The following is a 15,012-nucleotide window of genomic DNA, read 5'->3' on the forward strand; positions in this document are numbered from 1 at the left end:
AAGGTGACTGATTTATCATGATATTTTGCAAGCCTTGAAAAATAAAGGTCTAAAAGAAGCAATTGCCCAAAACATCTAGCAGTGGTGTAGGGGGCTAGAGCAGTCACAAGTTCTAAGAGTCTCTTAAACCTTCTGTGGCGGAGTGTCCCGCCCCTATTTATTATTATTTGTATTATTGTTTGCGGCGCGGATAACAGCGCCGCGTATTTCTTATTATTTATAATTTAAAACCCGTGAGGATGCGTGACTGATCAGCTACTGATTATTTAACTACCTGATCAGTCACGCATCCTCACGGGTTTTAAATTTTAAATAATAAGAAATACGCGACGCTGTTATCCGCGCCGCAAACAATAATACAAATAATAATAAATAGGGGCGGGACACTCCGCCACACCTTCCTATTACAAAAAATGTCATCTCATGCAGTTGCTGTCTACTCAAACTGTACAGAACGATTCCTGTTCTGAAAAGAGACACCCTATGCATGCCATATTAACGACTTATTTTTATAAATCACAAAAACGAAGATCGGACTTCTGTTAAACGCAATGGGCCGTACCAGATTAAAAAATCACAATCAATGTTAAAAAAAAACAAAAAAAAACAAAAACAAAAAAAAAAAACACATTGAGGGTGCTTACGAGATCTTGAAATATACAACTTAGTTGTTTAGTTGTGGTTAATTAAAGACTGGAGTAGACGCTTTGGGCATATGGCTCATGGAATGCTGTTGGTTTTTAGAATTGTGTCACGTGCTGTGCACGGAATGACCTCTACACAAGATTAGAAATCACATATCAGAAATCAACCAATCGCAGCGCAGTATTTGCCACAATTCCAGTACCTCTTATCCTGTGTACAGATACCATCCCATGCACAGAACACCACACCTAATTCCAATGTTCAAAAAACAACAAAAAAACAACTGATACCTTTTTGTAAAATGGAGCATCTCATTAACTTCACTTTCTTTACATTTTGATGTACTTCACACAAGATTTTCCAAAGAGAATATCACCGAAATCGCTATAAATTACAATAAATGATGCCCTAGACACTGCGTATTAATCAGACTACATTGGAATTTTGAAGAATCCTGAACTCTGATTGGTTGATTTCTGTAGTGTTTGTTATACAGTGAATTCATATATGCGAGCAGACTAGTACCTTACCAGAAGTAAAGTTGGTAAACACCATGCATGCCAATCACCCAATCTATGCTAGCATTTCTTTCTTGATAATACCCAACGTGACTGCTGGGTATATTGAGCGCTCCTGCAGTTTGTGAATAATCCATGCTAGCAGGAGCGAGTCTGAAAAAGAATCCATCCATTTGCATGAACGCAGCTGCGAGGATCATGTGTGAAACTGGAAGAGTGCTCTTAATGGAGCTTTTAAAGGCAGACCCCGAACAGGCGTGCCAGTCTGCTCCCTCGCTCGGGAATTTCGCTTTCCAGGCTTATTTAAGGGATATTATTATTAGAGAAACCAGCATTCAGAGCCCCTGATGTTACCTGTTCTGCAGGCTGATACAATGCAGCAGTACTAATCTGTTTTCACATCAGTATTCCAGCCACACCTACACAGTCATAAACCATGTTGACATTATCCTCACACCCCCACACATATATACTCACGATCCTATGAATTATTCAAGCACACGCACACACACACAGACCAGCACGCACACAAACACACACACACAGGCACACACACAGACAAGCACACACTCACACACACACAGAGACAAGAACACTCTCACACATAGACAACCACACACTCTCACACACAGACACACACAAGCACATCCTAGACAAGCACACACTCAGACACACAGACACTTTCCGTGCTTCATCAGCGTGTGCCAAAGTAATCCGACAGTTTTGTTTTGTTTTTTTGCACCATAAGTGTTAACCAAAGACTAGGGTTACCATATGACTCATTGTAAACTGGGGCAGTTTGGGACAGTTCAGGCTTTTCAACTCACATTGCAATGCATTCTAGTATATTTCTAGTATGTTTTACCTGTCTCAGGTACCTTTCACAGCAGGACTACACTTAGCAGAATGGGGAGCTGTTCTTTTATACAGGTGGCCATTCCCACATTGGCGATCAATCAACCAATCTGGTTAGCAGACACATTCCGCACATGTTTTTGCCGGGACGGGATTTTAACCCCATTCTTGCACAACTTTAATTCAAAATAATAACTCATATATAATAAATATATAATATACTACTACTACTACTACTACTACTACTAATGATATATATATATATATATATATATATATATATATATATATATATATATACAGACGTGCTCAAATTTGTTGGTACCCTTATAGCTCATTGAAATAATGCTTCATTCCTCCTGAAAAGTGATGAAATTAAAAGCTGTTTTATCATGTATACTTGCATGCCTTTGGTATGTCATAGAATAAAGCAAAGAAGCTGTGAAAAGAGATGAATTATTGCTTATTCTACAAAGATATTCTAAAACGGCCTGGACACATTTGTTGGTACCCCTTAGAAAAGGTAATAAATAATTGGATTATAGTGATATTTCAAACTAATTAGTTTCTTTAATTAGTGTCACACATGTCTCCAATCTTGTAATCAGTCATTCAGCCTATTTAAATGGAGAAAAGTAGTCACTGTGCTGTTTGGTATCATTGTGTGCACCACACTGAACATGGACCAGAGAAAGCAAAGGAGAGAGTTGTCTGAGGAGATCAGAAAGAAAATAATAGACAAGCATGGTAAAGGTAAAGTCTACAAGACCATCTCCAAGCAGCTTGATGTTCCTGTGACAACAGTTGCAAATATTATTAAAAAGTTTAAGGTCCATGGAACTGTAGCCAACCTCCCTGGGTGCGGCCACAAGAGGAAAATCGACCTCAGAGTGAACAGAAGGATAGTGCGAATGGTAGAAAAAGAACCAAGGATAACTGCCAAAGAGATACAAGCTGAACTCCAAGGTGAAGGTACGTCAGTTTTTGATCGCACCATCCGTCGCTTTTTGAGCAAAAGTGGGCTCCATGGAAGAAGACCCAGGAGGACTCCACTTTTGAAAGAAAAACATAAAAAAGCCAGACTGGAATTTGCTAAAATGCATATTGACAAGCCACAATCCTTCTGGGAGAATGTCCATTGGACAGATGAGTCAAAACTGGAGCTTTTTGGCAAGTCACATCAGCTCTATGTTCACAGACAAAAAAATGAAGCTTTCAAAGAAAAGAACACCATACCTACAGTGAAACATGGAGGAGGCTCGGTTATGTTTTGGGGCTGCTTTGCTGCGCCTGGCACAGGGTGCCTTGAATCTGTGCAGGGCAAAATGAAATCTCAAGACTATCAAGGCATTCTGGAGCGAAACGTACTGCCCAGTATCAGAAAGCTCTGTCTCAGTCGCAGGTCATGGGTCCTCCAACAGGATAATAACCCAAAACACACAGCTAAAAGCACCCAAGAATGGATAAGAACAAAACATTGGACTATTCTGAAGTGGCCTTCTATGAGTCCTGATCTGAATCCTATCGAACATCTATGGAAAGAGCTGAAACTTGCAGTCTGGAGAAGGCACCCATCAAACCTGAGACAGCTGGAGCAGTTTGCTCAGGAAGAGTGGGCCAAACTACCTGTTAACAGGTGCAGAAGTCTCATTGAGAGCTACAGAAAACGTTTGATTGCAGTGATTGCCTCTAAAGGTTGTGCAACAAAATATTAGGTTAGCGGTCCCATCATTTTTGTCCATGCCATTTTCATTTGTTTTCTTATTTACAATATTATGTTGAATAAAAAATCAAAAGCAAAGTCTGATTTCTACTAAATACGGAATAAACAATGGTGGATGCCAATTACTTTTATTTCAAGTTATTTCAGAGAAAATTGTGCATTCTTCGTTTTTGTGGAGGGGTACCAACAAATTTGAGCACGTCTGTATATATATATATATATATATATATATATATTATCCATATGTAAGGGCCTTAGCCTGGTGATTAGGTAATCCTTCATAACCCACATATTAAAATATTAAACAGGTAAATGGATTGGATTTTCCTTGCAGTCGTTTTCAACCTCCCTTGTGTATCACTCACCTCAGACTGATTCTGTGCAGCTTACTCGCTGTGGAAGGCACAGAGTAACACTTTACCTTCTCAAATCAGAGTGGAGACCAGACTGTAGTGTCAGAACAACTATCAATAACCGCAATACAATTCTTCAGTACTGTACTGGTCGTTTCTCTGCCAGTGGTCTTAAGCTAACAAGGATCCATTGCTAATAAGATCTGTGGTGCTCTCTCGCTCTCTCTCTCTCTCTCTCTCTCTCTCTCTCTCTCTCTCTCTCTCTCTCTCTCTCACTCTCTCACTCTCTTTCTGTACAACCTACTCATCCTCTAAGGGGGGGGGGGGGGTAATTAAATAAGCTTCATGTAATTTAATTAGGGAAAGGGAAAATAACCTTAATTCAGTTTCCCTCCTGTTGTGGAGAGAGAGAGAGAGAGAGAGAGAGAGAGAGAGAGAGAGAGAGAGAGAGAGAGAGAGAATCCATGAAATCTTAACAAATACAGTAAAAGCACAACATTAAGAACAAAAACCTCTAAATTACTGAACCCTGTTCTAAAATCAGACTTTACATAAACATTGCTAATAAAACATTATAAAATAACATCAGACCATTATAGAATAATATGAAAACTTCTTAAAAATAATGAAGAGAATATTTAAAATATTAAGAGACAGAGAGGGAGAGGGAGATAGATGCTTAAGCTTTATTCAACTATAATAACATCGGTTCAGTTTTAAACAAACCTGCCATCTTTTCAATTCATTGCACTAATGCAAAACAGGGGGGTATTGATCAAAACAGCTTGGGATCCTAATTCTTCCACCACTGAAATCAGTCAAAAATTTCTTTCAGTAACAACATTTAAAAACCAGTGAACAGATTAGCATTGATTTGAATAGTGGTGGGATTAAATTAATTGTAGCTAACACAATAATTCTTAGCCATTTGCACTCCCATTAGTACATAGGTCTCCAATGTGCAGTTTTAACATAAACACACTTTAAAGCAACATCTATTTTCATTTTAAAACATGACACCTGGTACTACTTTCAGTTAAAGTAAGTTATCAGTTTCTATGCCTTGGTTATTGGTTTGCATTTGCACTTCCTGGGTACAGCAGCAGTGTCCCCCACTGGGGATTGAACCAACAACCCTCCGGTCAAGAGTCCAGAGCCCTAACCACTGCTCCACACTGCTGCCCCAACAGCATGCCTACCTTCTGCCTAGGTTGGCATGCTTTGACCCGGGTTAAGCGAGAAAATTATTGACGGACGTTCATGAGCCGACTCAATAACAAACAGCCACGCCTGTGTGAAAGTTTCACTTCCGCAAGGTTCAATCCAGAGAAGCTTGGATGGAAGAGTCTGTAACAGTCTGTAACAAGCTGCTTCCATTGATACACGTATTGTACACTTGCTTCTGTCACCCCAGGTCAACCCTGCTTTATGAAATTGCGTACCCGACCCGCATGACACCGGTTCTGACCCAGGTAGATCATGCCAGTGTGAAAAGGGCTTTACTGGCTGAAAGCATGTCAGTCAATATGCATCACGTTAGCGGCAGCAATGAACTCAACCAGCCCGCCACAACGCAATTGTGAGAAGAGAAGCTCACACAGGTGGAGAAGGTGAGACTGATCAAGTTAGTCACTCTCTTACCTTTAGTCTCACACTGGTGATGATGCAAAAAGGGGAACCAACTAGAGCAGGGGTGTCCAATCACAGTCCTGGAGGGCCATTGCACTCCAGGTTTATACAATACAATACAACACAAATGTATTTTTATATAGCTCCCTTCACACCATGGCATCCCAGAGTGCTGTACAAAGTTAAAAACAAGACAAGAGAGCTCACAGGTACAATACACTCCAGCTACAATGAATGATATAAAAGCACATTCAAACAAGTATGTTTTCAATTTAGACTTAAAAGAATCCAATGTTTCAACCTGCCTTACGTCAATTGGAATAGAGTTCCGGAAAAGAGACACACAACAGCAAAAAGCTCCTGCTCCAGATTATTATTATTTATTTCTTCTTATTATTTATTTCTTAGCAGATGCCCTTATCCAGGGTGACTTACAATTGTTACAAGATATCACATTATTTTTACATACATTTACCCATTTATACAGTTGGGTTTTTACTGGAGCAATCTAGGTAAAGTACCTTGATCAAGGGTACAGCCCATACTTGCTTTAAAATCTGCCTCACTTCTGTCTGGATACATTTGTTGGTACAGTAATTTTGCCTTCTTCAAGATCAGCACGGCGTTTATGGAGTGCTTTATCAAAATCATCATCAGTAGCTTTGCGTACAATACATCTGATTTGACTGCCCTGCTGTCCTTTGCCCCCTTTGCAAATTGTTAGATTTTTTTTCTTGTTCTTCTTTAAACATCTCTGACGATTTCTGGATTCTGATTGCATTGTTGCATGGTTGAGTGATTACATACTTCCAGTTAAAAGCGGGATATATGAAACTCTGAGGTTCTACTGTACTAGAGGTAATAAGCATTTTATTAAGATAATTTGGGTGTTTACCAATAATAGCCTTATAAACAAGTATGTACCAGTGTTTCAATCTTTGTGAAGATAAAGAAGTTGGACCAGCCAGTCTATATGAATCCCAATGATGACCAGAGTAACCCAGCTTGGTTATAAACCTCCATGCTAAATGGATCCAGTTTTCTTAAGACTGTGCTAGCAGATATTCCATCAATAATGTCACCATAGCATTTCTTCTACATTTAAGATTGAATTGTGAAACTATGCTTTGATGTTTTCTTCTCTTGGCTTTGCCTGAAAAGGTGGCACGTGCTGGTCATGTTCACTTCTCAGTGAAAGGGTGAAATCTGAAGAAGTCAGGGATCCAAATATATGTCTTACAGACAGTTTGGATCCCCAAGCTTGCATTTCTTTACAAATTCTCTGTTGGCATTCTGTCTGAAGTGATTTCAAAGTCTCATAACAAACTACAACAGTTTGGTGTTTAAAACTTAAAGAGATTGTAGCTAACAAAATAATTCCAGAAATCCTATCAATCGTTAAAGGATTTTCCCTGCAGAAAGGCTTCTGTAAGCTACCTCTGAACTAACGCATTAATCACCTTCCTCTGATCCACTCCAGCTAATTCATTAAACCGTTCCCATGTTAATACCACCCGAATGGAGTCCTGCCATTGTTAAGATTACAATGGACAGAGCTAAGCTGAGCAGTGCACATGGCTCTTCTCTGATTGTGTGATATGCTCTCGTCTCAGAAAGAAGATATACCAACAAGCTAAGCAGCGGCTGTAGGGTCAAACCTGGTCAGAAAGTCTCAGTAAAATGGTGAGGACATTCTTTAGCACGAGTCATTGCGAGTATTGGAATCTTTTAACAGGTCACACTTACACTAGTTAGCACAACTTTAACCCATTAAGTATACAATACATTTAGGCCTACCAGCCTTTTGCAGCAAAATGCTACCTTTCCCTTTAGGCCTTCTGAACTGGTGTTCTTGTTTTGAGTGACACATTGAAGAACTTTTTTGTAAAATGAGTCTAAAAGTGGAGCGATCAGGTGCATTCAGGGAGCCAGTTACAATAAGCGTAGGTTGGCAATGTACAGCTGCATTTAAGAGCTGTCCCAGTTCTACCTCTTAACCTGTATCAACTCAATGGCGTAACACTGATAGTTTTATTATCATCCTCACTGCTCGCCTTATACTTAGCCAGTTGAACTTTTCACACCACATCCTTATCCAGGTGCAACACTGTTACCCTTAACTCCAGTCTGTGCTAGTTAGGGACAGTTCTCCTTAACAACTCTAGAATGCTATGTTATGAAATTGTACAAAATTGACAACAATTATATAAATGTATTTAACACAGAATGTATAAACATGACTCTGAAATGGCGTCCAGGAAATTGGGAGTAGAAAATAACTTCTTAAATTGGGTTAGTTTGTCAGTGGTCGTTTGGTTTGTTAGGTTATTGATGAACTCCTGATAATGTCACTCCACTTATTGTCACAATGTATGTTCAGCCCCTTTGAAGTGAGATTATTTGACTCATTGACAGGTGAACCACGTTCTTCATTTCATGCTTTCAAAATTGGAGACGGCAAACCACAACCCCTGACTTGATTATCGATTTATTTATTTATCTTTTCAAGATTAAAAGGTGAAAAAAGCGAGTGAATTTATGTTTTTTTAAAGGAAAAAAACGATTGGACAGAATATACAGGAATCTACTTCCATAATTTCCTTACAGTAACATATACATCTATGGCCAAAAGTTCTGCATCATGCTTTAGAATTAACTAATTTTGTTTCATAAAGTTGAATGAAACCTGCTGAATAATGTTTCATTAAAATATTGAATTACATACCACTTTGTTGTTTTTAATATACTTAATGAAAAACTGGCATAAATTCAAAAATGTGACATTTCAGTCTTCTTCCGGTAATCTTCAATCAAAAGAGTTTAATTCAGGAACAAAGCAAATCCAAAGACAGTAGAGAATGTAATCACATGCAGAAGCTGCAGGTAAACCTACAAGTCTTAACAGGTAGTATTCAAGCAACGATATACAAGTTACAGATATTAATATACAGGGCAGGTTACATCCTTCAGGTAGTGTAAATCTCCTACTTTCACCAATGAACAAAGTTGCCCCCCCTCCTTCACTGGAGGTGCACCAGCAGGGGCTCTGAGACACAGCTCCAGAGGCACAGCGCGCCATTCCTAGCAGAGGTTTGTGAATTAGAACCACTTGTAGGTGGGTTGACTGTGGTCCACACCTATGATTAGAATCAGCATTTTAAGTAGAAACAACTTATGCATAAACAAGGGTCACCCACTCGACATCACAACTGCTCTTTAAGCAGTAGATTAAACAATTACATTAAACACAGGGAAATCACAGACAGTTTTTCACTTCTTTACCATTTATAGGGCACATAAAATTCTTACAATTTATATAAAACCTCACAATCCCCACTTTGAACCTTTAACAAACAAACAAACAAACAAACAAATGTTCACACAATTTTAGAGTGGCAGCATAATGGCCTGTCTTAGGTTGTCAGCTCTTTAAATATCCGATCGTACTCATCATGGGATCGTCTGTCGCCTACATTCTGCTCAGTTTACCAAAAGTAATCTCCTTCTTTGATCGCCGATATCCTTACCCTTCTGTTTAATCTGACACTTTCGATAACAGAACATAAAGAGAGTGACCATCAGTGTGAGAACTGACAGACATGCTCCTTCCCTGACTACCTAATTCCGACAGGTGTTGACAGATGTCAGATCCATCCAGGTAGTTTTCTACTTCATGAATAATGATTTAACAATTTCTATTTTAAGTGGGATCCAAATTATTTCCTGATCACCAGAAACATTGTGTGTTTTATCCTTGTGCAAAAAAAGAAAATAATTAAACCTTATCTTATATTTAATCTAATCATTAGTAACCTATTTATTTAACCATGTTAATACAAAACGTATTACATCCCATGTTAATTACATGACCAGCTCTATTATGCAGATCAGAATCTTTTAAAAACTAGAACTAACTACAAAAATGATCACTATAAGTTGAACAGGTACTAAAATAGCATGTCCATCCAGCTGTAACACATTGTGAGACAGCAGTTCCTTTTCTCCTTATACAGCTATACAAACCTCCATTAGCTTGTGATATTCTCTTATTGTGATATTCTCTCTTACAATATCCACAGATGTATATATGTTGTATAACACACTTCTATTGCTCACCCATTGTTACAAATAACATTCATTTCCCTACATTAATTTTAGACATATTCAATGCTACAGAAAATCATTCCAATTTCAAACTGTTTACAAAAAAAATGTCCACAGTAGGTGAAAATATTATCCCATTGTCAGGAATTGGTTCTTTCAACAGTACGTTGTCTGAGAGTGAAAGGTTCTGTATGATCTCTTCAGTTCCATGGTTGTCTCTGTCCAGGTCCTGGTACTTGAATCACCATCCGAAGCAACCTGCAAGAAATCAAGTGCATATACTTTTGCTAACATCTGATTTCACTCAGACCACAATGTGGTCCTTCTCTTTGCCTTTTCCTTTTTTCACCTGGGAATGTATACTCTCAATGCAGCTCGTAACAGAGAAAACAAATGTTTGCTGCTTTAACCCAATGATCTGTTTCACCATAAAGGCTATCCATTCTCAAGATCTCAATTGAGACAAACAGCTACCTCTGAACACATCACCTAGACTTGAAAAAGAAACATAAACCCATGTTACAAAAAAACATGGGACCCCCATTCCCCCTTGGATGTGGACATAATATTCATCCACAACCACTAAGTGGTCCCCATAAATGTATTCAAAATGTTTTGCAGCCCAATGTAACTCAAATTAGTCATGAAAAAACAGTTTCTTATCATGATTTTCAGACATGGAGACACCTCGAGCTGGGTGCATATTTACATGCAAGCCATCTGCTGAGCTGCCACTGTTAACATATAAGAGTTAACACTCCTTTAAGAGGATGGTGGCAGTGGCAGTTATAATGTTGATCGTGATAATAAATCATGATCTCTCTCTCTCTTGCTCTCTCTCTCTCTCTCTCTCTCTCTCTCTCTCTCTCTCTCTCTCTCTCTCTTCTCTCTCTCTCTCAGTTTTTAGTTCCCTTGGGACCATGTGATCCTGGGTTGCAGATGGGACCCTGTGAAGGGAGGGGGGCTTTCAGTCAGAACAGGGAGGCCACTGTCAGAAAGAAAGGAAAAATGAGAAAGGTGGGGAGAGAGGGGGAGGAGGGAGAGAGAAGGAGGATAGCAGGGTGTTGGGGAAGAGGAGGGAGAGGGGAGACAGAGGAGAGAGATGTAGAGAGTGGAAGCGAGAGAGCATGAAAGGGAGAGAGAGAAAGCAATACACCCCAGATTATGTTACACTTAATAACTTTTGCTAGATAGTTAGCAAGTTACATGACACTTGGTAAGCAGTTCTCTTGAGATGAGTTTACCACATTATTTTTCCCATGGCAATATGACGCATTTACCATAGTTTACCCTGGCTTGCCATGTGTATTAATATGCTTTACCAGACCTATTCTTTATCATGCTTACCTGTGTTTTACCGTGCTCTCACTGTGCTTTATTACATGTTGCTATGCTTTTACTATCGTAAACTTGTATAAGGGGTGCAAAAGTGATAGACAGGTGCACTGTTTCCCCAGAGGATAATTATTCCAAAGCAAGCCTTAAAATGAACACAAAAAAGATTAATTTTATCCCAGTTTCCAAATTAATTACAAGGTATCCATGAGGAGTTTTGGGACATTTCCAATTAAATTGAATATCCAGAGGCTTTTGAGAAATAAATCTGCGAATTAATAAAGGGGAATTTGCAAACGGATAATTAAAATAGATTAATTACAACGCACAAAGCACAGATACTATTAAATTCACATTGAATAAATAACAAATTATGTAATGTACCCAACAACACAATGCTGACCAGACCAATAGTTTAAAATTCTGGCTTTTTATCTTAAATGTGTCTTTTATTGTGGTGATAATAGTTTGGTTCTTTGTTAGTTTTTTACATTCATTTTGCATTTGCAGGCATTTCAAATACAACATTACAGAATACCTCTGCATCCTGGCACCTTTGCTGTAGGTCTGATTGCTGCCGGACCATTGGACAGTTTTAACTACAACATAGGAAGTGATTAGGTAACAGGAAGTAAGAAGCCCAGTGGTCATTTTTCAAACCCCTTCCACCTTTCCAGACATTCGATTTGCAGGAGTCTTTTCAGAAGCAGGCACAGTGGTTCGTTATCACATTCTGAAATGAAAAAAAAACATACATTGAAATGAATACAACATGTGTTTATTTCAAAACTGCCCTTGTGAGACCTATTTAGTGAATGGAGGTGCACTTCAGCTTGTCACTGTGATTGTGATTCGGTTTTCTGTCTGTTTGTCTCTTTCAGCATCGGAGGCTGTGCAGGTGGGCAAGAAAGAAGGCGAGCAGGTGGGCAGCTTCATCACCATAGCAACACTGGTTCAGTACAGTAGCGTACATATAACCGCCAGTACATAGAACTTGGCAGACTGACTTTGAATTGAGAGTAGGTGTGTGTGTGTGTGTGTGTGTGTGTGTGTGTGTGTGTGTGAGAGAGTGTGTGTGAGTGCGTCTGTGTGGCTGTGCGCCTGTGTGTCAGTGTACTCTATAATCGTGCAATAATGGTTACACACTGGTTTCTGTGAAAATGCAGTTAATCCTTCAGTTTCATATATAAGCCCATGTGCTGTCTCTGAGTACAAGCGCCCCCTGGTTGTAGATCAGTGGAAATGCAAGGCGATGGGGGCTAGATGTTTATTAGCATGCTTTCCTGTAAATCTTTTTTTAAACAGCCCTGCATACAAGCCCATCTCTTACTGTATCTTAAGTATAAGCACACTCTGCATGTGCCTCTATGTGTGATTATAGAGTGTGTGTGTGTGTGTGTGTGTGTGTGTGTGTGTACCTCCCCCTCTATAGAAGTAGAAGAAGTTTTTGCATATACTACAGTTTACACACACACAGGTGAGAACACAGAGGCAATGTGAGGACAGAAGTGAGAGTATGTGTGTGCGTTCGCCCAGATGTACACCAGCCATGTTATTTTTTAAATGCCCACTTTGTCTTCTACATTTTCTTAATATTTAAAATCTTACCTGTTTAATATCCTGCATGATTCCCTATTGCTGTTTCATCTTACATCATTATTTGTCCGGCTTAGTAACTATTCCAGTAAAAACTGCTTTCTTAAGCGACATAGGGAACCATAATAGTGTTGCACAGGCTTCAGTGCACAATGCTTTTCCTGTGGGCTGCGGCGCACGATGCAACACTGAAATGCTTCCCCACAATCAGCCTTAAGGAGTCTTTTCTGAAGTCATTTTGCTGGAATAGTTAGCAAGCAATTCCAAATTATGATCTGAGCAGAAACCACAGAGAATGATAGAGTGCACACATAACAGGACATTAGGCTGGTAAGAATTTATGACAATGTGTAGATGGTAGAAAGTACCCTTACAATGGGAAAACTAGCACTGTTTGTGGTATATGTACCCTGTATCAGCGTTGCTAATTCTGTAGACACAGATCCTAACACTAATACACAGCCAAGTAAACAACCAGAAGACACATGCATTTTTATAGTGTCTGAACATCAACCAATTATTGGAAAAGACGCACTGCTTCAAATGCAATCAGAGACAAAGATGCCCATGTTTGTATTTGGTTTCATTTGCAAATGACTGCATCAAAAATATGACACAAAGGAAACTAGTGCATCAGTGAGGTTTCATGGAATCCATGTGCGAGTTTTATTTCATTGCTTGCTTGTATTTGATTTCTTTTGGTTGAATGTAGGAAGTTCAGAACTATGGCAAAAGTCAGAATATTTCTTGGAGGTCACTGCAGAATCTCTTTCTCACAATATCGTGTTTTCCATTTCCTCTCTCCCCTCCCTATCCTTCCTCTCCTTCTCTCTCTCTCATCTTCCCCCTCCCACTCTCTCTCTCCATCTGACATTAATGTATAAATAACAAATGTCATCAATACTAAATCAATGAGGATCTCCTCTCCCTCTCTGTCACCTGTGTAAAAATTTTAAATGCAATGACTGCTGACCAATTCTCCCTCTCCCTTCAACCCCTGCTATCTCATCCCTCGCTCTCAGGCACCATAGTAACAATATCAGATTATCAGATGAATACTCTCTCTCTCTCTCTCTCTCTCTCTCTCTCTCTCTCTCTCTCTCTCTCTCTCTCAGAATACCCGCACAGAGCTCTCCTGGGATGGTATCAATGTAAGTTACAGCGCTATTGGGACTAGTGTCTGTGCATCTGCATCTCTGTGTGTCCTTCAACTGTCCTTCAACTGCACAAAAAAAGGGAATCCCTCCATCTGCTCAAACCGACTCCAGCCAGTCAAATAATCCCATCAACCTGCAGTTTTAAAGTACTCTTATAAAAAGTCTCCTGTAGTAAAAGCACAGCAAAGTGTAATCAGTAGGGAAAGCCTGGTAAAGCACAGGGAAGCATTGTAAAGCACAAAGAGGTATGATAAAGCACAGGGAAGCATTGTTAAACACAGAGAGGTGTGGTAAAGCATATTGATAGGATAACCTATGGCATGTATGGAATAACCATGGGTAAGCATGGTGGACAACTGTAAAAATACCATGCAAAACTATTGTTGTAAACCTTTATAAGGATAGCTAACAAATTAATTCCATAAATCTTACCTGTTTTGCTCTTTAGTTAGTTTAAAAATTGAGTATTTTAATTAAACAGGATTAATACAGCAGTACTTGGGTTAGACAAGCCACAGCATGTGTGGATATACCCCGTATGCCAGTGTATATTAAAGATACTAAATGAAATTGAACAAACTCAATGACAAACGTTTCGATGCGCAGTCTTTCTGTCGTGTCCTGTCTGTCTAGTGCTGTATATTACTGAATGCATTTAGAGACGAGTATCACTCTGATCCAGGACAAGGGCGTGGTTTCATCTCAGGGACTGCTGTGGTTGGATAACATTTCTCATATTTTGGAATCTTTTTAAACTCCTCGGCTTGTCGTTTACAGCTCCTAGGTGGTGCGGAGATAAGGTCAGTGTTGTCTCAGAGTTGGTATGTTAATGAAGTAGTCATTTAGCAGACAATTTTACCCAAAGCAGCTTACAGAGACTAGGGGGTGAACTATGCATCAGCAACTGCTGCTGCAGAGTCACTTATAATAGGACCTCGGTTTTATCCAAAGGACGGAGCACAAGGAGGTTAAGTTCCTTGCTCAGGGTCACACACAGTGAGTCAGTGGGGGAGGTGAGATTTGAACCTGGAACCCCCTGGTATCAAGCCCTTTTCTTTAACCGCTGGACCACCAAGCCTATTATATTTGTTGGGGGG

The 15,012-nt window shown here is 39.4% G+C and overlaps 1 protein-coding gene across 1 annotated transcript in view; it reads left to right on the forward strand.

Moving 5' to 3' along the window:
* The window catches only part of LOC117425208 (protein FAM131B-like), a 29,041-nt gene that overhangs the window by 2,908 nt on the left and 11,121 nt on the right, over positions 1 to 15,012 (forward strand). Inside the window, exons 2-3 of the mRNA XM_034041988.3 lie at positions 12,044 to 12,084; positions 13,874 to 13,909. Of these exons, the coding sequence (XP_033897879.1) occupies positions 12,044 to 12,084; positions 13,874 to 13,909 (77 nt within the window). The remainder of the gene's footprint in view (positions 1 to 12,043; positions 12,085 to 13,873; positions 13,910 to 15,012) is intronic.

The sequence above is a fragment of the Acipenser ruthenus genome, chromosome 20 (genome assembly GCF_902713425.1).
Source record: "Acipenser ruthenus chromosome 20, fAciRut3.2 maternal haplotype, whole genome shotgun sequence".
Lineage (NCBI taxonomy): Eukaryota > Metazoa > Chordata > Actinopteri > Acipenseriformes > Acipenseridae > Acipenser > Acipenser ruthenus.